The sequence below is a fragment of the Hemiscyllium ocellatum genome, chromosome 7 (assembly GCF_020745735.1).
Source record: "Hemiscyllium ocellatum isolate sHemOce1 chromosome 7, sHemOce1.pat.X.cur, whole genome shotgun sequence".
Classification (NCBI taxonomy): Eukaryota; Metazoa; Chordata; class Chondrichthyes; order Orectolobiformes; family Hemiscylliidae; genus Hemiscyllium; species Hemiscyllium ocellatum.
The window spans coordinates 55597658-55621967 of record NC_083407.1 but is presented as its reverse complement, the minus strand read 5'-3'; the positions used below and the strand labels follow the sequence as shown (position 1 = coordinate 55621967).

Genomic DNA, 24310 nt, shown 5'->3' with positions numbered 1-24310 from the left:
CACTACATAGGACAAACAGGAAGACAGCTAACGATCCGCATCCATGAACACCAACTAGCCACGAAACGGCACGACCAGCTATCCTTAGTAGCCACACACGCAGATGACAAGCAACATGAGTTCGACTGGGATAACACTACTATTGTAGGACAAGCCAAACAGAGAATAGCCAGGGAATTCCTAGAGGCATGGCACTCATCCACAGATTCAAATCAATAAGCACATCGACCTGGACCCAACATACCGGCCACTGCAGCGGACAGCTGGAACTGACAACCGGAAGCGGCAGATACAAATCACTATAAATGCCGGAGGAAACATCACAGAAGCGTTTCACAGGAGGCTCCCAAGACACCTAGACAGGGGACGGAACGTCTGCAAAACAAATTCCCAGTTCAGCGAACAGAACCACAACAATGAGCACCCGGGCTACAAATTTTCATCCAAACATTAAGGACACTGTGGGTCAACCTATAGCACGTGAACTGCAGCAGCTCACCATCACCTTTTCAACAGCACTTGGGTTGGGTAAGTAATGTTGACCAGCCAGCAATGTCCATGTCCCACAAATGAATAATAGAGGCACAGTCATAGTCATACAGCATAGAAACAAACCCTTCAGGCCAACCAGTCCATGCTGAATATAATCCCAAGCCAAACAATCCCACCTGCATGCTCCAGACCTATATTACCTCCAAAACTATTAATGTACTTATTTCAGCGTTAATTTAAAAAAAACTTTATTCTGACACTAGTTGTCGAATCTTAGAACAGGGAAACATTTTCCAAGATCGTGTTAAACCTGAGGAATTTTTCAACATTTCAATGCAATCACCTCTCATTCTTCCAGATTCCAGGTAATATAGGCTATTTTACTCAATGTCACGTTAGACCAAAACACGCTTCCTCAGAATCAGTCTGCTGAACCTGCAGAGCACCAGCACATTATTCCTTAAACACAGAGATCAAAATTGCATATTGAGTACTCAAACAATGGATGAGAAGTGTGGTGCTAGAAAAACACAGCAGGCCAGGCAGCATCTGAGGAGCAGAAGAATCGACGTTTCGGGCATAAGCCCTTCTTCATTATGCCCAAAATGTTAATTCTCCTGCTCCTCGGATGCAGCCTGGCCTGCTGTGTTTTTTCAGCACCACACTTCTCAACTCTGGTCTCCAGCATCTGCAGTCCTCACTTTCTCCTACTCAAACAGTAGTCTCACCAACTTATACAATTGAGAGTTATTGAACTAATTTACTCTCCTATGCCAAACTGTATATAATTAATGCTAATGCACAATTTTCTTGTTGCATCTTTGTTAACTGACAGCATCACGTATAAGGACACCCAGGTCCTTCTGAATAAAAAATTGCCTAATATTTAATCATGTGGGGGGAAAAAAAACTACTGTTTGTCACAAAGCTAGTCCCTTTTCTTTTCTAAAAGCTGTTCCTTGGTTCAAGGACACTCTGTCCTTGATGTTTTTCCAGAGGGTAATAAACCAGGCTGGGCTCCAATCAGTCTGGTTTGGTACAGAGAGGCCTTTTGCTTATATGTAAACAGATGAGATTTCAGGCCAAAGTGGTCATGTTTTAGAAGAGACCTGTATAATGAAAGGGGAGTGGTCAGCTCTCGAGGTAAGCCTGAGCAGTTTTGGTTCAGTCTTGAACTGGTTGGAAGTTCATCAGGAAGCTGTGTGGAAACTCACTCTTTTTCTGCCCTTCAACTTCAATCTGTAGGCATGTGTTCCATTTATACTGGTTTTTAAAGGGAGTTTGCTTATTGGGACTGTTCCGTATATTTGGAACAGCATAATTAAGTCTAGTTGGATAGGCTACATTGTGTAGGGGTTCCTTATTCTGTTCTTTGTGTTTCATTGTATACTTTTGTGAATAAATTTTGTATGTTTTAAAATCTAGCAGTCAACCTTGCTAACTTAATCCGGGTAATTTTCTGTACACTTACCGAAACAAATTGCAAAAGTTATGGTCTGAGCTGCCTGCTTAAGAATGTGTTTTTGAGTGGTCTGGCTTAGTCCATAATATGTTCTATATTTGCTTCCAAAGTTGTTAACTTCATACTTCCGTACACTATATTCCATCTGCACTGCCCTTGCCCGCAATCTATCTTTGTGCACTCTTCAGTTTGTGAATGGGTTCTGTTCTGGAGTCTATTCAGGAGTCAATTTGTACACAAGTCAGAACACGATGTTAGATAATATAAAGTAGCTGTTCACGAGTACCTGAGATCGCAATTATAAGTATGAGTGCTCATACATCAGCCGGTCATATGTCAGGGACTTCCTAATTCTCACTTTTCACCTCCCCAAACAGCCATTTTGTTTATACATATGCCCATTGTGCTGATGATATCTACTGGCGTTGAAGTGCATCATATTCTCTTTGTACTACACTGGGAAGGCATTCATGGAGAACATAAGAATTTTGATGAGCATGCCATTTGATGCCTCTGTTTGCTCTGTTGTTTGATAAGAATGTGGAGATCTGATTGTGACCTTAACTCAACATTCCAACGTATGCACCAAATAGATTCTTGATGAAAAGGCTCCACTGTTCTGAGTGAGAATTCCAAAAACTGACTATCCTGAGCAAAATAAAAGTCCTCATCTCTGTCTTGACCCCTTACTTTTCAACCAGGTCCTCTAGGTCTAGTTCTAAATAAAAATCATAAGAACCTTGAAAGCTTCAAATCAGAAACAAAAACAGAAATTGCTGAAAAAGCTCAGCAGGTCTGGCAGCATCTGCAGAGAGACGTCAGAGTTAGCATTTCAAGTCGAGTCACCCTTCCTGTGCAATCATAGAAAAACATCCCTGCTGTTACATTCCATTCCCCTCACCAGTAAATGAAAACATTCCATTTGACTTCTTAAATCAGTAATATTGTGATTTATGTATGAGGACACAAAATCCCTCTGCACATCAGATTTCTGCAACCGCATTTAAAATTTTTTTTTATTCTTCCTGCCAAAGTGGGCAAGTACATATTCTTCAACAGTATAAACCATCAAATATTTCCCACTCAAACTATCTACAACCTTAGTCGAGAGTGTGGTGCTGGAAAATCACAGCAGGTCAAGCAGTATCCGAGGAGCAGGAGAATCGATGTTTTGGGCATAATCCCTTCAGCAGGAAGTGCTTATGCCTGAAACATCTATTTCCCTGCTCCTCGGTAGCTGCCTGACATGCTGTGCTTTTCCAGTAGCACACTCTCGCTTCTGATCTCCAGTATCTGCAGTTCTTACTTTTCCTATCTACAGTCTTACTATAGCTGAAAAAGGCATTTTGTCAAAATGTTTCTTCTTGCACTCATCAGGACATTCACAATAATACCAATGTAAAGGGATCAACAGCTTTATATCGTGTGACAAGAGAGTTGGTTGGCAAGTAACTCTGATTGGTAAAGGTACTGCAGTGGAGAAGGTGCCTGTTAGATTATGATTGACAATTCATTGCTGGATTTTGCATTAATTTAAACAAGTAGGTCTGATTGGTACTGACCAAAAATAACAAGCCTGTGCTTGCAAAAATTCATAACAGTATCTTTCAATGGGATCCCATGTTTGAAACATTCACTAAATTACCCTGTGTACTCAGATTAACGTTGACAATCAAGATCACAATATAGCATATTTGTGCTAACTGAAAGCTGTATTTATTGACATACAGGGCCCTGTTCTTTGTAGACAAAAAGAATATGCGCATATTGTATCTGTTTTAACTTAAATTAAGTGATTATTCTTTGCTTCATCCCTCAGAGTAATGCTGTGACCAGAGTCAACTTACATGGCTTTTCTTTAAAATAAAGCTTGGCATTTAATTGTCATTCATTATTATAAGACATAAGTCATAAGAAATAAATAGGCCATTTAGTCCACTGAGTCTGCTCCACTGTTCAATGAGATCATGGTTGATGTGAAAATCCTCAAATCCTCCACTAACAACACCTATTGACCAGAAACTCAACTGAACTCACCAGATGAATACAGTGGTGACAAAAGCAAGTCACACGATAGGAACTCTGCAGTGAATAACATACCTCCTGACTCCCTAGAGTCTGTCCATCATCTATAAGGAATGTGTCAGGAGTGTGATGGAATAGTGCCTGGATGGATGCAGCTCCAGCAAAGCTCAAGCAGCATGACACCATCTAGGAGAAAACTTCCTGCTTAATTGACACCACATCTTTAAGCATCCGTTCCCTTCACCACTGAAGCTCAGTAGCAGTAGTGTCTCTCATCTACAATATGCACTGCAGAAATTCAAAGATCCTGAGACAGCACCTTCTAAACTCTCAACCATCTTGATCTAGAAGGACTAGGGCAGCCACCACTGGAAGTTCTCCAAGCCACTCACAATCCTGACTTGGAAATATATCGCCATTCCCTCATGTCATTGGGTCAAAATCCTGGAATTCACTCCCGATGGACATTCTGACTCAACCTGCAGCACGTGGACTGCAGCAGTTCAAAAAGAAAGCTCACCAACACCTTCTCAAGAGCAACTAGGGATGGAAAATAAATGCTTGCCCAGCCAGTGATATCGCCTCACATGAGTGAATTATAAAAAATACTTTACAGAACTGGCTCAAAGGTAGAAGACAGAGGGTGGTGGTAGTGGAGAGTTTTTTTTTAGACTGGAGGCCTGTGACCAGTGGAGTGCCACAAGGATCGGTGATGGGTCCTCTACTTTTTGTCATTTACATAAATGATTTGGATGCGAGCATAAGATGTACAGTTAGTAAGTTTACAGATGACAACAAATTTGGAGGTGTAGTGGACAGCGAAGAAGGTTACCTCAGATTACAACCGGATCTTGATCAAATGGGCCAATGGGCTGAGAAGTGGCAGATGGAGTTTAAATTTAGATAAATGTGAGGTGCTGCATTTTAGGAAAGCAAATCTTAACAGGACTTATATACTTAATGGTAAGGTCCTAGAGAGTGTTGCTGAACAAAGAGACTTTGGAGTGCAGGTTCATAGCTCCTTGAAAGTGGAGTCGCAGGTAGATAGGATAGTGAAGATGACGTTTGATATGCTTTCCTTTATTGGTCAGAGTATTGAGAACAGGAGTTGGGAGGTCACGTTGCAGCTGTACAGGACATTGGTTAGGCCATTGTTGGAATATTATATGCAATTGTGGTCTCCTTCCTATCAGAAAGATGTTGTGAAGCTTGAAAGGGTTTAGAAAAGATTTACAAGGATGTTGACAGGTTTGGAGGATTTGAGCTATTGGGAGAGGTTGAACAGGCTGGGGCTGTTTTCCCTGGAGCGTCAGAGACTGAGGGGTGACCTTACAGAGGCTTATGAAATCATGAGGGATATGGATAGGATAAATAGACAAAGTCTTTTCCCTGGAGTGGGGGAGTCCAGAACGAGAGGGCATAGGTTTAGGGTGAGAGGGGAAGATCTGAAGAGACCGAAGGGACAACTTGTTCACTCAGAGGGTGGTGCGTGTATGGAATGTACTGGCAAAGGAAGTTTTGGAGGTCAGTACAATTGTAACATTTAAAAGGCATCTGGATGGGTATATGAATAGGAAGAGTTTGGAGGGATATGGGCCAGGTGCTGGCAGGTGGGACTAAATCAGGTTGGGATACCTGGTTGGCATGGACAAGTTGGACCAAAAGGGTCTGTTTCCATGCTGTATATCTCTATGACTCTAAGAATCTTGATTCCCTTACTGATCAAATTTAACAATCATATTTTGATTCCCGTATCCAAGTCATTAAGATAAATTGCAAATAGTTGAGGCCCCATGGTATTGTGATACTCCATTTATCACATCTTGCCAACCTGAAAAGTGAGCAGTTTTTGCCTGTTCCCTGTTAGTTAATCAGTCTTCTGTTCAAAATAGTTCAGTTCACTGGATATATCCAACACAGCACTTTATTAGATGCCATAATATGGTACTTCAAACACTACAGGTTCTTATTTTGCAGAGTAACCTTTGATGTGGCAACTTGTCAAATCCAAGTGGACCACATCCTCCAGTCTCTTTCATCCACATTTACTGGAGGATTTTCTTTGAGAAAGTAACAATCAAATAGTCAGTCATGATCTCCCCTTCACAAAACCAAGTCAACTCTGCATGCTTACTTTGGGAATTCCTAACTCCCCGCTAAACCATCCTTTATTCACTGGAAGTTTGGAAAATTAAAATTCGTGCATCTATGTCAAATTGTATTATTATGAAATGGGCACAGTGAAACAGTGTAATTAAAACCAAAATTTGAATTCAAGATTAGAGTGGTGCTGGAAAAGCACAGCAGGTCAGGCAGCATCCGAGGAACAGAAAAAAATCGACGTTTTGGGCAAAAGGCCTACATTCCTGATGATGGGCTTTTACCTGAAACATCGATTTTCCTGCTCCTTGGACGCTGCCTGACCTGCTGTACTTTTCCAGCACCACTCTAATCTTGACTCTAACCTCAACATCTGCAGGACCAACCTGCCAAAATTTGAATTGTTTTAAAATGCCAGAGTAAAAGATCTAACCAGCAGCATAACTTAATGCTCAGGACAGATGAGAGATGGGCAACCATTCTCACAAACACCAAAATGTGAACCGAAAGTTCGGTTACTTGAACTCTAAGAAAAAACTTAAATTGTGTGACAAGAGCATGTCTACAAGAGAAGCATTACAGTTATTACCAACAAAACTCATCTAGAAATGTAAACATGAAATTGCAAAATGATTTTTTACATATCATTGTACTCAAACCCAAAAATGTTAGATGATGATTGCCTTTAAGTCCCAGAGCTACCATGGAAGTTAAGGAGGTGCATAATCTTAAATTCCAACTAAAATAACAGTTAATAAGGCTTGTGAGAGGAATGAATGTGAATCCTAATTATTGAAATTTCTACATGCCTTTACCTGTACTGCACTTAGCAGAAAATGAAGGACACTGATAGCCAATACTATTGACAGGATGGTTGCAACTAAGTGCTTGCTCCAGCAATGACTTGTTTAAAGGGATTCAAAGCAAGTCTCAAATTTAATAATAATCACCAGATACCCCAAACTGAAATACTGATCTACTAAAGAATCATGCAGAAATCTGAATGAAGCTGTTTCAGTTCATGATGATAATGATTCCCAGATGATTTAGCCTATAAGTATCAAAACAGTTACATGCTAATGATACTATAGTTTCATTGTTGTTTGTACTGTTTATTTTAATGATTAGGTTGCCTTGACAACCTACAGAGATGATATAAATCAGGTATGATAAAAGGCTGATCTATAAATGCTGTTAAAATTTGGGAGATATTTCAATAAAGAATAATTATACAATAAGTTGCTCTTCAGAGGTTGGTGTGGACTTGTTGGGCCAAAGGGCCTGTTTCCACACTGTAGGGAATCTAATCTAAGCTATAGATCTATCATAGCTTTAGGCAAAAACCGAGAAGAGTTTTGTCAATCAAGAAACAGAAAGAGTCTCACAACCACTATCATCAAGTTAGGGAAGCAATTTCGACAAGCATCTCACATAGTGCTATGTTGGGGGGATATAGAGTCATAGAGATGTACAGCATGGAAACAGACCCTTCGGTCCAACCTGTCCATGCCAACCAGATATCCCAACCCAATCTAGTCCCACCTACCAGCACCCAGCCCATATCCATTCAAACCCTTCCTATTCATATACCCATCCAAATGTCTCTTAAATGTTGCAATTGTACCAGCATCCATCACTTCCTCTGGCAGCTCATACCATCCTCTGCGTGAAGAAGTTGCCCTTAGTCTCCTTTTATATCTTTCCCCTCTCATCCTAAACCGATTTCCTCCTTTTTGGACTCCCTGACCCCAGCGAACTGAACTAGATGCTTCATTGTCTCAAATATCCACCAGACAGGAATATCTACACAAAGTTGGCCATTTGATTGCAATATGTACCCAAGCGGAAATAGACTCTGGACTGTATTTCATTCTTCTCAGGTTGCTGAAGTCATCAAAATGACATTACAAACCTGAAATACCACAAAGACAGAAAGAATTAGGGCCTAAGTCAGTTTATCACCCTACAAAATAAGGCATCATCCCAAATAAACTCTCCTGTTCCTCACTTATCATTATCGTAAAGGTACAAAGCTTAGAGATAGAGGGGTTTGGCCCTTATGTTTAACATTCCTACCAAATGATAAGGAGGAGACAAGCTGTAAATCCAGGGAAGTGAAAATCCTCCAGTGGACAGAATCAGAGGTGTAGCATTCCACACAGGGACACTGCAGTCAGTCAAAGTGCATTGCGAAAATGTATCACTTGTTGCTGTTTGCAGTACAGTCTAAAACTTTACAAACTAGTGGAACAGGTAGTAGTTATCTGGTACAATGTCACAACACTTATGTCAGAAGCAGTCAATCTCTGGCAAGATCAAGTCTCATTAACACTCGAGTGCCATTATAAAGACAATGCCAGGTACAGGTAATGCTCCTTTAACACCGTGGTTGCATTCCAGTGAAACCTCACTTAATAGAAAATTGCTTAATAGAAATGAAGATGCCTATGGGAAAAGTGGAGGGAGGGATAGACCAGCAAAAAAAAAATCACTCACAATTGCTCAAAAATCATCCAAAAGCCTAACACAAAGTATAGCACAACCAGAATGAAGTTTTAAATCAAACTTATTAACAAAACAAAAGTAAATTTAACATATTATATTGAAAAAAATATTATTAATACAGGGACAGAGGGTCATCATCACCACCACTTTCAGGTGCAGTTTTGCTATGGATAGCTGTGGTTGATTGTCTTCTGACTGTTTCTTAGAGATTAGTTTAAAGGATATTATACAAGAATATCAGAGGGAGACAATGAACATTCATTTGTTTAATCTTTGAAATGAAGCTGCTCAATGTATACTACTGTACCTCTTACATGCTCTGACAGTAGCTGACATCAGCGCACAAGCAGAACGGAGTGCATGAAACAATAGCTGCTGGAATCATGCTATTGTGAACAGAGGCAAGCATTGTTGAAAATAACATTCCCTAATTCTTCAGCAATGTTATAGCCAAATCACATTGCTGAAACATGCTTTATACGAGAACTACCTGTATCCAAATCTAACTAAAACATGCATTTCAATATTCTACATTTTTCCAACACAGCTGCATACAATACCACCTATCTGCCTCCAATTACTTAAGTTTCTGTTGAGTCATTTTTCCCCATTTAAGGCAGTACCATTGCATTGTCCAACAGAACCCTATCAGCAATAATGATCTTTAAAACAATTCACATTATGTAAAACTTCTTTGCCTGTAATTTAAAAGTACTTGCACTGAAGTGGCAGATCGCACCTCATCTTCAAAACGTTTAGCTATTCACAATTTAAAATATCAACTGCAAACATTACCTCATATACACTACTGATACCTACTCTGCCTCACCATCATTTACTTTGATCTCCTTCTATGCCCTGTGCCTGACATCTACATTTGGAAGAATTACAATCTTATGCAGTCAAGTGTTGTGAAGGTCAAGATTATTACCTTTGATCCCTGGAAATTCATCACCCTTGCTACTAATTTGATCAGCCAACGCCCAAGGCTGACTCCGAATGTCACTTGTAACTGTTCATCTACTGCTGGAAACACTGATCCACATCAAGACTTGGCCAGTGCAGTGCTCAGCTCACCAACCTCATCCCCAACACACACAATATATTTCAGCTCATCCAGCACATTGAATCCATGTCCTAATGTGTTCTAAATCCCTCACTGTCCAGGATTAGCTCCTGTAGCACTTCAAAGTTTAAATTCTCATCTTCATATTGATATCCCTTTATGGCTGAGACCTTCCATCTTTGTACCCCAAGCAGAATGGTTAGAGTAATATAAAACTAGAAACAATACAGCTAGCAACCATTCCTGATCTCTTTTCAAGAACAGAATTTTTAATTTCTGTAAACTGAAGAAAGGAATAAGAATACCTCAACAAGCGGTGTAGATTCAAACGACACAGGAAATAAAACACAATTATGCATGCTTTAACAATGCAAAAGTATTAATAATCTCCAATTTTTTAATTCCCTTACAAGTTCATACAATGAAATCAAAGTGCTTTGTACTCAGTTTGCAATAGCAGAAAAGTGCAGTTTTGGATGTAAGTGAATTCCCTCACATTTCAGCATGGTGTATGCTTTCTACACACGTTACTTTTGTCTCTCCTGCTGCACAGTGTGAAGTTGGATCTTGCATATCAGCATCTGTGAAACAGTTGGCAATTATAAAAGTAGATGTCAATATTTTGATAAGGCACAAAGTTTGTTAAGAAAGCTTTACCTTTAGGTGGCAGTTGAGCTGTAATATTCATATTACACAAATTGCCATGACAACATTCTACTGTCTGATCTGCTGATGGTGGAGTCTTGCATGTCAGCTTACTCTGTTCATAAACTTGGAAGCAGCCTTTTTGATAAACTGGATGACCATCATTTATGCTCAATGATGCGAAACACTGCTGCCCTACACACTGATCCTCTCCTCCACAAAACATCCCTTCACACACGCACTTATAGGGGCCTGTATTTAATTTTGGCTTCTCCTCTGAAAAACAAAGTTCAAAAATAAAGTGAGCCATTGGAAAAATCTTAAGAAGCAATCAATCAAGCCCAGACAACAAGTAACATAATAAACTATGAATCACTTTAACACAAAATGTATTAAAGGTCAATCGTAACTGTCTGTATATCCTTCACACAATAATTCCAAATGTATAAAATCTCAAAACCACAATACTTAAATGGTATCAGAGGGAAGGTAATACAGTAGATTAGATTAGATTCCCTATAGTGTGAAAACAGGCCCTTCGACCCTCTGAAGAGTAACCCACCCAGTCCCATTTCCCTCCGACTAATGCACCTAACACTATGGGCAATTTAGCACAGCCAATTCATCTGACCTGCACATCTTTGGACTGTGGGAGGAAACCAACGCAAACATGAGGAGAATGTGCAGTCACCCAAGGCTGGAATCGAACCTGGGACCCTGGTGCTATAAGACAGCACTTAGCCACCATGCTGTAAAGATAATGTGTAAATCAGAGTCCAAGGGGACATGAGTTTGAATCTCACCGTGGCAAATGGTGAAATTTGAATTTGATGAAAACCTGGAACTAAACCTTAGACTAAAAGCAACTATGTAACCATTGTTGATTGTAGTAAATGCCCATTTGGTCACTACTGTCTTTTAGGCAAGAAAAGCCATTATCGAGGGGTGACCTTATAGAAGTTTATACAATGATGAGGAGCATGGAGAGGGTAAATAGACAAGGTCTTTACACAGGGGGTGGAGGAGTCCAGAACTAGAGGGTTCATCCACAAACGACTCCTGCACTAGCTGCCTATCTCTCTTACCTTTGCTGAAGTTAACCCATTTATGTGACTGTATTGGAGACTTGCTCCCACTTCCTATAACTACCATCCATCACATACTGTTGCTGTTGCAGTTGCAAATTCTTCATTGCTTCTAACTGCCTCTCCAACTGATCCATTTGATCTGATAAGATTCTCAGCCAACAGCATTTATGGCAGATATAATCCACAGTAACCCTTAAACTCTCCTTAAACTCCCACATCTGGCAAGAAGTACATATCACTCTATTAAAGGCCATTTTTGCTTCTTCACAATCTACACACCCAGAAAATAACATTGTCTTATTCCTCTACAAACACTGCCCAGGTTAAAATATAAGCCATAACTATTAATTTAAGTTTAATCAAGAGACATATCTCCAAAAAACTACAATCAAGAAAGAAGCCACTCTACTCACTATTGCCAATTCTCTGTAGGCCACACTTAAAATAACTGTGCTGTGAACTTTACCCAACAATTCCTCCAAGATCAGTTGCGAATTTCACCGTTTGTTAATTTTCCCAGATGCACCCCTAAAGGGCAACTTTTTCACACAGATTGGTGTGTGCATGGAATGAGCTGCCAGAGGACATGTGGAAGCTGGTACAATTACAATATTTAAAAGACATCTGGATGGGTATATGAATAGGAAGGGTTTAGAGACATATGGGCCAAGTGCTGTCAAATGGGACTAGATTAATTTAGGATCTCTGGTCGACATGGATGAGCTGGACCAAAGAGTCTGTTTCCGTGCTGTATGTCTCTATGACTGTACGGTTACACCTAAGTGTGATCCCAGACCCACATCGATGTGGTTGACTGTCTTTTAAAATGGCCCAGTCAGCCATGCAGTTCAAGGGCAAACTATGCTGGCTTAGCAAAAACACAAAAAAAAGTTTTATTTTTAAAACTTTTATTATCAGTAAAGAAGCATCTACTACTGGCGTCAAGCATATTTTTCCATTGCAGCAAGTGTGAATTATTGCAACTGCTGCAAAGTTATGCTTGCTGGAGCTTTTAAATTGATCACTGCAGTCCCTCAAAGTGATGTCTGTGATCTGTATAAATAAATGCAGACTTATTGGAATTCCATTTTTCTGACTTTGTTTTCGTGCCAACTAATGTTTCAAGTTAAAACAAATGTTTGGAAGGCTTTTCTTTCAGAGGCATTCTTCTTCCACTTTCTGCCAGTTTTGTCATTAGAACCTTATCTTAAAGTATGTTGCTAAAGTCAGAGTTAAAATCCAATTTCAAATGATGTGCCATTCCTTTAACTCATTACCCATTGTTCACATGATAAATTACATGTAAATTGACTTCACTGAACAACTTGACAGCTTTACAAAATAGAGCAAGCATTTTAAGAGAACTATTTTTGTGTGGGGGTGGGGAGAGACAATTAATTGAAATAGAAGTTGAGCTGCAAGATAGCTGAAATACTAGGAGAGTTTTGCAACTTGAGAAAAAAAAAAATCAAGCGATGCAGATTTTTTAGTTATGGAAGACAGCATTGCTTTTCAAAGCAGTGACGGAAATACCTTGAGAATGAGTGACACGGGGAGTCTTTGAGATTAGGAAATTCTGTCTGATGACAGCCCTCTGATTGCCACAAACAAGACCTCAACCAAATTTTTAAGTGGAAGAGCAACAGGGATATACAGGGCCTTTGAACTGAAAATATATTTCTACCTCTGCATAGGATAAAGACAGAAAAACCAAAAATGCGTAAAAGAAAGAATTCTACAGAGAGCAGACCTAGATTTGTCAGGTCAACTATTATAGAGTCATAGAGATGTACAGCATGGAAACAGACCAATCTATCCATGGTCCAATCTATCCATGCCGACCAGATATCCCAACCCAATCTAGTCCCACCTGCCAGCACCAGGCTCATATCCCTCCAAACCCTTCCTATTCATATACCCATCTAGATGCCTTTTAGATGTTGCAATTGTACCAGCCTCCACCACTTCCTCTGGCAACTCATTTCATACACGTAACACCCTCTGCGTGAAAAAGCTGCCCCTTAGGTCTCTTTTATATCTTTCCTCTCTCACCCTAAACCTATGCCCTCTAGTTCTGGACTCCCGCTCCCCAGGGAAAATACTTTTTCTATTTATCCTATCCATGCCCCTCATAATTTTGTAATTTTATAAGGTCACCCTTCAGCCTCCAACACTCCAGGGAAAACAGCCCCAGCCAGTTCAGCATCTCCCTGTAGCTCAAATCCTCCAAACCTGGCAACATCCTTGTAAATCCTTTTTGTACCCTTCCAAGCTTCACAACATCTTTCCGATAGGAAGGAGACCAGAATTGCATGCAATATTCCAACAGTGGCCTCGCCAATGTCCTGTACAGCTGCAACATAACCTCCCAACTCCTGTAGTCAATACTCTGACCAATAAAGGAAAGCATACCAAATGTCATCTTCACTATCCCATCTACCTGTGACTCTACTTTCAAGGAGCTATGAACCTGCAGTCCAAGGCCTTTTTGTTCAGCAACACTCCCTAGGACCTTACCATTAAGTGTATAAGTCCTGCTAAGATTTGCTATCCAAAAATGCAGCACCTCGCATTTATCTGAATTAAACTCCATCTGCCACTTCTCAGCCCATTGGCCCATCTGGTCCAGATCCTGTTGTAATCTGAGGTAACCCTCTTCGCTGTCCATTACACCTCCAATTTTTGTCATCTGTAAACTTACTAACTGTACCTCTTATGCTTGCATCCAAATCATTTACGTAAATGACAAAAAGTAGAGCACCCAGCACTGATCCTTGTGGCACTCCACTGGTCACAGGCCTCCAGTCTGAAAAACAATCCTCCACCACAACCCTCTGTCTTATACCTTTAAGCCAGTACATCCTGTCCCTCAGGATTCCCTCCAACAACTTGCCCACCACCGAGGTCAGCCTCACCGGTCTATAGTTCCCTAGCTTGTCCTTACCACCCTTCTTAAACAATGGCACCACGTTTGCCAACCTCCAGTCTTCTGGCACCTCACCTGTAACTATCGATGATACAAATATCTCAGCAAGAGGCCCAGCAATCACTTCTCTAGCTTCCCACATAGTTCTGGGGTACACCTGATCCAGGGGATTTATCCACCTTTAACCATTTCAAGACATCCAGCACTTCCTCCTCTGTAATGTGGACATTTTGCAAAATGTCACCATCTATTTCCCTACAGTCTATATTCTTTTCCACAATGAATACTAATGCAAAATATTCATTTAGTATCTCCCCCATTTTCTGTGGCTCTACACAAAGGCCGCCTTGCTGATCTTTGAGGGGCCCTATTCTCTCCCTAGTTACCCTTTGGTCCTTAATGTATTTGTAAAAATCCTTTGGATTTTCCTTAATTCTATTTGCCAAAGCTATCTCATGTCCCCTTTTTGCCCTCCTAATTTCCCTCTTAAGTATACTCCTACTGACTTTATACTCTAAGGATTCACGCGATCTATCCCGTCTATACCTGACATATGCTTCCTTCTTTTTCTTAATTGAAGTAAAAATGATCATTGATTTACAGACAGCATGTCATCAGTGCTGCAAATCAAGATGACCAGAGAGAGAAAATTTAACCCACCCTCAAACACTGGGTTTCTGATCTTCAGAATTTTGCTTACTCAGTCTATGTTCTTCTTTCATCCATAATACCTGTGTCAAACCATTTGTCTTTGTTATGAATGACGGTTCAGATATTTTGAGATTTAAAAAGAGGTATTGTTTTAAATCACATAGTAGTAGATTGATAATCCTTACTTTCTACTGCCATTTGTTAAAGTTGTGTGTGTCACAATTAAGACAGATGTTTTCAGTTAATGACAAAACCTGGTTTTGTTTTGAGCAATAGTTGGTCAGGAAAAATCTTAGCAATCTATTCACAACTTAAAATATTGTGATGGCTTGTGGGACAATGAGGCACAATTATCAGTGCACCCAATCCAAAGAAGTCATGGCAGCACCCATTAACGAGCGTTTCCATCAAAATATTTTTCTTTACATTAACAGAATTTGATTTTGCTTAAAATTTTGCACAGTAGTCTTAATATTGGACAAGTTAGGTATCTTCTTACTCTTTCTTTTTCTAAAGGTAAAATGGCCCCAAAATTTAGCCTCAACACTGTTGCAAACTATCTAAAATTACATTAAAGGTATAACCAATGGAAGTGCAGCAGGATTCGTAGTAGTTGGTTGGGGCTCCAGATTCTAAAATACAATAGTCTTCTAGTAATCCATTTTCTTTGAAATGTTATACAATTCATCCAACACATACACATTGGAAATTTAGAATATGTTTAGTCCAGTATAACTTTCACAAAGTATGTATTTTTCCAGTAAACTAGCAAAATTCGGGTTTCCACAAAATATAAAGTACTAAAATTGTTACAGTTTTGCAAGAGTAAATAGATTGCAATTAAATGATATACAAAAGGCAATTAGAAAAGCTCACTGACCTCTCATTTATATGACACCTTTTTACTGTCAAAGTACAGCCAGTTTTGTTGTATATACACACAAGTTGGACCATAAAGAGCCACAAACATCAAAGGTGAAGACCAACTAGCAAATATATTTTAGGACCATTTGTCAAGTAATGACAAAATACCAAAAGAATTGCTACTATTTTTGGAAGGGGATCTTTTACAAAGAAGGTAGATGGGGCCTAATCTCACTGGAAGTCAAGGTCATAGACCAGCCGTGCCCCAGTCAGAGCACTTTCATCTGGCTAGTATCACAGTCCTGAGAGTTGACCATATAATCCAGGCTGACATTTAAGTGCAGTAGAGAGAGAATGCCAATACAGGTTTGCAAATGACACAAAAAGTAGATGGGAAAGCAAGTAGTGAGAATAATACAGTCCACAGAGGGACATAGACAGGCTAAGCAAGCGAGCCAAAAATCTTAGATGTCATCTCGTGAAGAACAGAAGAGGATATGTACTTTTGGTAGGAACAATAAAGAAGTCAATTATTACTTAAATGGAGAAAGATTGCAGAAAGCTACAGAAAAGAGGGAATTGGGGAGTCCTCATCCATGAATCACAAAAAAAACTAGCATTCAAGCTCAGCAGGTACGAAGGAAGGCTCTTTATTCCAAAAGGAATAGAGTAGGGAAATTTTGTAAAACATATACAAGGCAGAAGTCAGGCCACAGGTGGAATACTGTAAATAGTTCTGGACCCCTTATTCCGTGAAAGATCTATTGCCATTGGAGGTAGTCCAGAGAAGATTCACTAGAATGATCCCAGTATGGAGGGTCCGCCTTGAGGAGAGGTTGAGTCTGTGCTCATTGTAATTAAGAATGAGACGCAATGTTATTGAAATATATTAGATCCTCAGGGGACCTGATAAGGCAGATGCGGAAAGTTTAGAGTGTGGTGCTAGAAAAGCACAGGAGGTCAGACTGCATCCGAGGAGCAGGAAAATTGATGTTCCAGGCAAGAGCCCATCATCAGGAATGAGGCTGGGAGCCTCAGGGGTGGAGAGATAAATGGGAGGGGGTGGGGCAGAGGGGAAAGTAGCTGAGAGTGGATAGAGGTGGGGTAAAGTTGATAGGTCAGAGGGGAGGATGGAGCAGATAGGTGGGAAGGGAAGGGAAATGAAAGGAAAGGAAAAGGAAAGAAAGAAGGAAAGAAGATGAACAGGTGGGACAGGTCATGAGGGCGATGCTCACCACTCCCTTACAACCTAAAGCCTGGAGGAAGAACGCCTCATCTTCCGCCTCGGGACCCATCAACCCCATGGCATCAATGCAGATTTCATCAGTTTCCTCATTTCCCTTCCCCTCTTCCCCTCCTCTCCCCCCCACCCCCCAACGTTATCCCTGTTCAGCCTTCCCAGTTCAGCACCATTCTCATGGCCTGTCCCACCTGTCCATCTTCCTTCCCATCTAGCCCTTTTACCCTCCCCTCCAAACTATTACCTTTAGCCCCCAACACCGCCATCCACCTAGTGCACACTCAGCTACCTTCCCCCCCCAGCCCTACCCCCTCCCATTTATCTCTCCACCTCCAAGGCTCCAGCCTCATTCCTGATGAAGGACTTTTGCCCGAAACGTCGATTTTCTGCACCTTGGATGCTGCCTGACCTGTTGTGCTTTTCCAGCACCACACTCTTAACTCTAATCTCCAGCATCTGCAGTCTTTATTTTCACCTAGATGCAGAAGGTTGCTCGCCCTGTGGGAATGGTTTGGACCAGAAGATATAATATCAGAACAAGGGATTGCACATTTAAGACAAATGAGGAGAAATTTCTTTTCTCAGAAGGTAGTGAATCTGTGTGTTTCTTTACCATAGATGGCTATGGAGGCTGGGTCATTATTATGAGATACATGAAAAGGCAGATTTTTAATCACTAGGGGCATCAAAGGATATGAGGAAAAGATAAATTGGAATTGAGGATTATTAGATCAAATCATGACTTCATTGAAAAGTCTTATAGGGTAAAAATCCAATAATGACTATTCCTTACCTTCACAGCTTGAACTTGGAAAGGTCAGTGTCACCAACATAGGAAGGATCATTGTACCAGTTAACATCATACAACTGAAACAAAACACACCACATCACAATTAACATTTCAATGCATCTTTGTCTGCCTCATGCACATCTGATTTTTTTTAAATAGACAAAAATAGTCAGTGGGAAGAAATATACAATTAAACAGGGAAACCAATCACAAACAGACAGACAACAGTATACTTGAGCTATCCAAATACTCCCTAGCTTCAGGGCATTTCTGAAACCATAATGCTCTTGAACCAACCAGCTTGCATACAGCACACTGGTGAATTTTTTTTCTCAAAAATACTGTTGGTTGAGCCAGATAACATAGGTTTAGATAGCTGAAATCATGCCAACAATTTTGAAACATCAGCATTCTGCTGGTTGTTTCTTTTAGGTCAATGTGCTGAAAGTTACTGTATAAATGTTATAATACAGCTCCAGCAAACCTTAAACAGGCACATGAACACAACATCCTAAAAATAGAGGTGGATGAGTGGGGTGGGGGAGCTAAGTAAATACTTTCTGAAGATGCAAAGGAAAATTACTGAAAATTCCTCTGCTTGTCTGCCCAACAGAATACCCTGTTTGCTGCGTTATAAAAAGGAAAAATGGTAGATCCCAAGGCCAGACTTCAGTGCTGCATTCTATTCAAATTACATGTCAGTTGATAGCTGGTTAATAATAAACATCTTGGCCTCACAACCAAGTTCTGGAGGCAAGCATGGTTTCCTGCTGGTTTGCTGTTTCTGCACAGCCTTACCCACTGTGAATTGTAAAATAATAAGTCACTGGGATAAAGTGTTTCCTGTTGCAGTGATAATCCCTGAAAATACAGTTCTTCTTAAATGAAGCTATGTTCGAAAGTCTTACGCCTGCCAAAGCCAGACATTTTTATGGTTTCACTTCCTTAGTGAAATTTAGAAGCCACAATTAGGGTCGTCTAGCAGGTTATACCGAGATACACATCAAAAAGCCAACTCCTGCAACATATTTATTTTTGCCAGAACTAAAGGGCTAAGGTGAGATTGTCCCTAATTACAGACTTCATTATTCATTGCTGTGGTGTGTGCTCCATTATAAATAATCATGAATACACACAGTGACAAAAACATGTTTGGGCCCAGACCTCCAACAACAATGTACTATGTTCATTTTTCTGTATGCACCACATGTCATTATCATCAACAACACACATTTAAATTAAGAGATTTAACATAGTAAAATGCCCCAAGGCACTTCACAAGAGCATTATTAAACAAAAGCGCACTGAGTGAAATAATGGGAAATATGGGCTAATGATCTGAAAGTATGTTGTGGTTCTGTTCGCCGAACTGGGAATTTGTGTTGCAGACATTTCGTCCCCTGTCTAGATGACATCCTCAGTGCTTAGGAGCCTCCTGTGAAGCACTTCGGTGTTGTTTCCTCCAGCATTTATAGTGGTTTGTCTCTACCGCTTCTGGTTGTCAGTTCCAGCTGTCCGCTGCTGTGGCCAGTATATTGGGTCCAGATCGATGCGTTTGTTGATAGAATCTGTGGATGAGTGCCATGCTTCTAGGAATTCCCTGGCTGTTCTCTGCTTGGCTTCTCCTATAATAGTAGTGTTGTCGCAGTCGAATTCACGTTGCTTGTCATCTGCGTGTGTGGCTACTAAGGATAGCTGGTCATGTCGTTTCATGGCTAGTTAGTGTTCACAGATCGTTAGCTGTCTTTCTGCTTGTCCTATGTAGTGTTTTGTGCAGTCCTCGCATGGAATTTTGTACACTAACGGCACTGTTCACCTCTATCGACAAAACCCTAGCCAGAGAAACAATAGCCAACCTGCTGGACATACAGAACAGACAACAAGACCAGGAACGTATCAACAAAGACATACAACAACTACTGGACCTGTGCCTCACAACACACTACACATTCAACAACCAAATATATGAACAAATCAACAGCACACCCATGGGCTCACCCATCTCAGGACTCATAGCAGAAGCTGTAATGCAAAGGTTAGAACAAACAGTCCTACCGCAAATTCAACCCAAACTCTGGGTCAGATATGTGGAACACAAAAATAGAGAACACACACCGGATCATCAACGCCACACTCACGGTATTCCAATTCACTAGAGAGGAAGAAAAGGACAACCAACTCCCATTCCTAGACGTGATGGTACAGAGAACACCGAACGGAGAAAGCACCACAAACGTATACAGGAAAGCCACACCCACAGACCAAGTCCTAAACTATGAAAGCAACCACCCCAACACACACAAAAGAAGTTGCATAAAGACACTGTTCAAAAGGACAACAACACACTGCAGTACACCAGAACTGCAAAAAGAGGAAGAAGAACACCTATACAACGCATTTGCCAAAAACAGATACCCCCACAATTTCATCAACAGATGCCTACGGGAAAGACAACAGAATGAGGACATGCCAAAGGACTAGCCACGTTACCATACATCAAGAACATTTCTGAACTGACAGCCAGACTACTGCGACCACTAGGACTCATACAGCACACAAACCAACAGCCACTCTCAGACAACTCACCAGAACGAAGGACCCGATACCCAGCATGAGCAAAACCAATGTAGTGTTCAAAATCCCATGCAAGGACTGCACAAAACACTACATAGGACAAACAGGAAGACAGCTAATGATCCGTATCCATGAACACCAACTAACCACGAAACGATACGACCAGCTATCCTTAGTAGCCACAAACGCAGATGACGAGCAACACGAGTTCGACTGGGTCATCATTACTATTATAGGACAAGCCAAACAGAGAACAGCCAGGGAATTCCTAGACGAAACGTCTGCCACACAAATTCCCAGCTCGGCGATCAGAACCACAACAATGAGCACCTGAGCTACAAATCTTCTCACAAACATTGATCTGAAAGCATGGTCATAGAGTTAGTCTTTAAGCAGTGCCTAAGGCAGAAAGAGAGGTAGAGTGGTATAAGGAAGGTTTCTAGAGCTTCCAGCTTAAGCAACCAAAACGTGCTGCTAAAGGTGCAGAGATTAAAATCAGAACATTCACAAGATTAGAATTAGTGGATTTAGGTCATGAAACAAATTATCACGTTACTGCTGTCTGTCACTCTACCACACTGATAAACTAATCTCTGCGTATGCTCTCCTTAACCTATTGGCCAGTTCAGAATACATATATGCAAGACAATGATTAAAAAGGCTCTTGATTGACAATGCATTTATTTTAATATCATAATGTATACATACAAACACATTGGGTTTAGTGTGTTTACAAGGTCAATGTGGGATATCAAAATACAAAATTACATAAGTGTGGAGATCAATGAATCTGGAAAGTGGTTATTCCACATAAAAGAGGCTAGAATGTGAAAATTTATAGCATTTGCATTTTTTGTACTGTTACTTGTTGAATTGTGGCCCATAAAGTTATTTCTAAAAGAGAACTGGATGGTTGCTTGAAAGGGAAAGGGAATTAAGGGAACTAGAGAGTGAGAAGAGTACAATTAGATTACATAGCTCACGTGAAGAAAAAAATGAGTAGGGATTTTAAGGACCAAACAAGCTATATTTATCCTTTGCAGTCTGTAATTCTACATAAACCTTTAGTTAGCAAATCTTTGATCTGTGGGAAACAAAAACTAGAGTATATCTAAGGAAATATAATAAGCGAGCACAGCGACTGAAAATCATTGGAGACTTGGAAGTCATTTGAGAAAAGTAATATTCTGCGATTAACAGTGATGTTTATCTGATCTATCCCTTGCTTTCCTGCCACCTAACCAATTCTGGCTCTAACTGGCCAAATTTCTTTGGATACCATGGGCTCTTACCTTTGTAATCAATCTCCCATGTTGGGTCTTATCAAATGCTTTACTGAAGTTCAAATCCACAACTCAATCACATTGATTAGACATGACCGCACCTTAACAAAACCATTCTGACTGTTCTTGATTAATCTCAGTCTCTCCAAATACAGATTAATTCTGGCCCTCAGAATTACTTCCAATAGCTTCCTCACCACATAGGTTGTTTCTTGCGCCCTTCTTGAATAATGGTACCACATCAGCTGTCCTCCAGCCTTCTGGCACCTTTCCTGTGACCAGACAAGAATTGGAATTTATTGCCAGCACCCCTATTTCCTCCCTTGCCTCACTCAACATACTGTGTGTAGTTCATCTGAACATTTATTTACCTTACTCGTCTGCCAGACCACTCAGCATAGACCGAGAAGAAATTCTAACTTCTTTAATTTTAATCATTGTCCTTTTCCCTATTATCTATACCCACAACACCTTTTTCACTGGTGAACACTGACCCAAAGTATTCATTTCAAATCCTACCTACCTCCTCTAGCTCTGTACACATATTACTACACTGGTCCTTACTCTTTCCCTACCTATCGTGAATGTACTTGTACAATAACTTTAGGATTATACCTGCCATTATTCTTTCTTGGCCATCTTTTTACTCAGGGAGAAAGTGAAGTCTGCAGATGCTGGAGATCAGAGCTGAAAATGTGTTGCTGGAAAAGCGCAGCAGGTCAGGCAGCATCCAAGGAACAGGAGATTCGATGTTTCGGGCATAAGCCCTTCTTCAGGGCTTCTTCTTTTTACTCCCCTAATTTTGTTTTTAAGGTTCTCCTTGCAGTAGTCTCAGGTCATAACTTCACCAGGTTGAAATTGCATTTTTTGGTGCAAATGGTGTTGCTCCACGTGCCTTCATACCATTTCACTGAATCAGGGTTGTCCCCTAGCCTGGCGGTAATCATGAAGTGAGGGGATAGGCTGGGCTATAAGATTGCTGATTGTAATGAACATCATTATGCTGTTACTAATAGCTCACGGGGCCTTATGTTTCCAGTGGTGTGTTGTTCAATCTGTTTGAAATCTAACTTATTTAACATGGAGTTGGCATTGTTACCTGAAGCATCAGAGGCTGTGGGATGACCTTATAGAGATTTATAAATTCAAGATTTTCCTGGATAAGGGAAGACCATATAGAGGTTTATAAAATCATGAGCAGCATAGATAGGGTAAATAGACAAGGTCTTTTCTCTAGGTTGAGAGTGTCCAGAACAAGAGGCCGTAAGTTTAGGGCGAGAGGAGAAAGATTTAAAAAGAGACCTAAAGAGCAACTTTTTCATGCAAAGGGTAGCGCGTGTATGGAATGAGCTGCCAGAGGAAGTGGTGGAAGCTGGTACAGTTACATGATTTAAAAATCTGGATGCATATATGAATAGGAAGGGTTTGGAGGGATATGGGCCAAGTGTTGGCAAATGGGACTAGATTAATTTAGGCTCTCAGGTTGGCATGGACAAGTTGGACCGAAGGGCCTGTTTCCGTGCTTTTCATCTCTATGACTCTATGAGGGGCATGGATTGACTATTAAATAGCCAAGGTCTTTTTCCCAGATTAGAGGAGCCCAAAACTGGAGGGCATAGATTTAAAGTGAGAGGGGAAAGATTTTTCACACAGAGGGTGGAATATGTATTGAACTAAGCTGCCAGAGGTGGCGGTGGAGACAGGTACAATTACAACATTTAAAAGGCACCTGAATGGGTAGATGAATAAGAAGGGTTTTAAGGGATATGGGCCAAATGTTGGAAAATGGGACTTGATTAATTTGGGATATCTGGTCTGCGCAAATGAGTTGGACTGAAGATTCTATTTACATGCTGTATAATGCTAAGACTCTATGGTTAGTGCCATGAAAATTATACAATTATGAAACAGAACAAACAGCATCTAAATTTGCAAGCAATTTCTTGGAAGATTTAATACGCTGATATATGTCCATAACCCTCAACCTTTTGTTGAACACTTGAGCTAAAATTTAGTGATGCAGTAGCATTAAAGTTAAAACAACCCTTATTAGTTTGGACTTTCAAAATGCCTTTAAAAAGAATAATAAAATATTGAAGTCAAAATCGCAGCTGCTTAAGGCAGGTTCGGGATATGGCAATGAACCAGACAAAAAGGAAAGTAAAGGAAAATTTCACATGCAATTTTTGTTTGGCTGGCAGGGTAAAAATGAAGATACAATTATGAAAACATTTGATATTTTGCTTGAAGTAACAACTGAACTCATTTGCATTTATCAAGGGCAAATTCTGCTGGCTCTCCATATTTGTGCACAGAAACCAAGTTTGGCTTGAGAATTTAATGCATTGGAGCACTCAACTACTTTCATTTAGCAAATATTGGACCAAATTTGAGTTCTTTCATGTGCAGGTTCAGCTGAATGGTCAAAACAGCAACTTCAGTTGGCTGGGATTCAGAACAGGAAAAATAGCCATGTTTCCTGCTCTTGATCAGTATTTAGTGGTTCCTATGGGAACTAAATGAATTGAACTCTGGGTTTGGCTGTGGTGCCTACTTGTGCTGAATCAGACAGCTGAATACAACATTGATTTAACCTCTT

General features: G+C 40.4%; 1 protein-coding gene across 2 annotated transcripts in view; it reads right to left on the bottom strand.

Annotated features, from left to right (window-relative positions):
* LOC132817093 (activin receptor type-1-like) overlaps nt 1-24310 on the bottom strand; it is a 116918-nt gene that overhangs the window by 37082 nt on the left and 55526 nt on the right. Inside the window, exons 2-3 of one of the 2 annotated variants that reach the window (XM_060827229.1) lie at nt 17858-17931; nt 10308-10571 (exon numbers count right to left, since the gene is read on the bottom strand). In XM_060827229.1, the coding sequence (XP_060683212.1) occupies nt 10308-10571; nt 17858-17927 (334 nt within the window). In that variant the 5' untranslated portion in view covers nt 17928-17931. The remainder of the gene's footprint in view (nt 1-10307; nt 10572-17857; nt 17932-24310) is intronic. The other variant, XM_060827231.1, reaches the window with a different exon arrangement.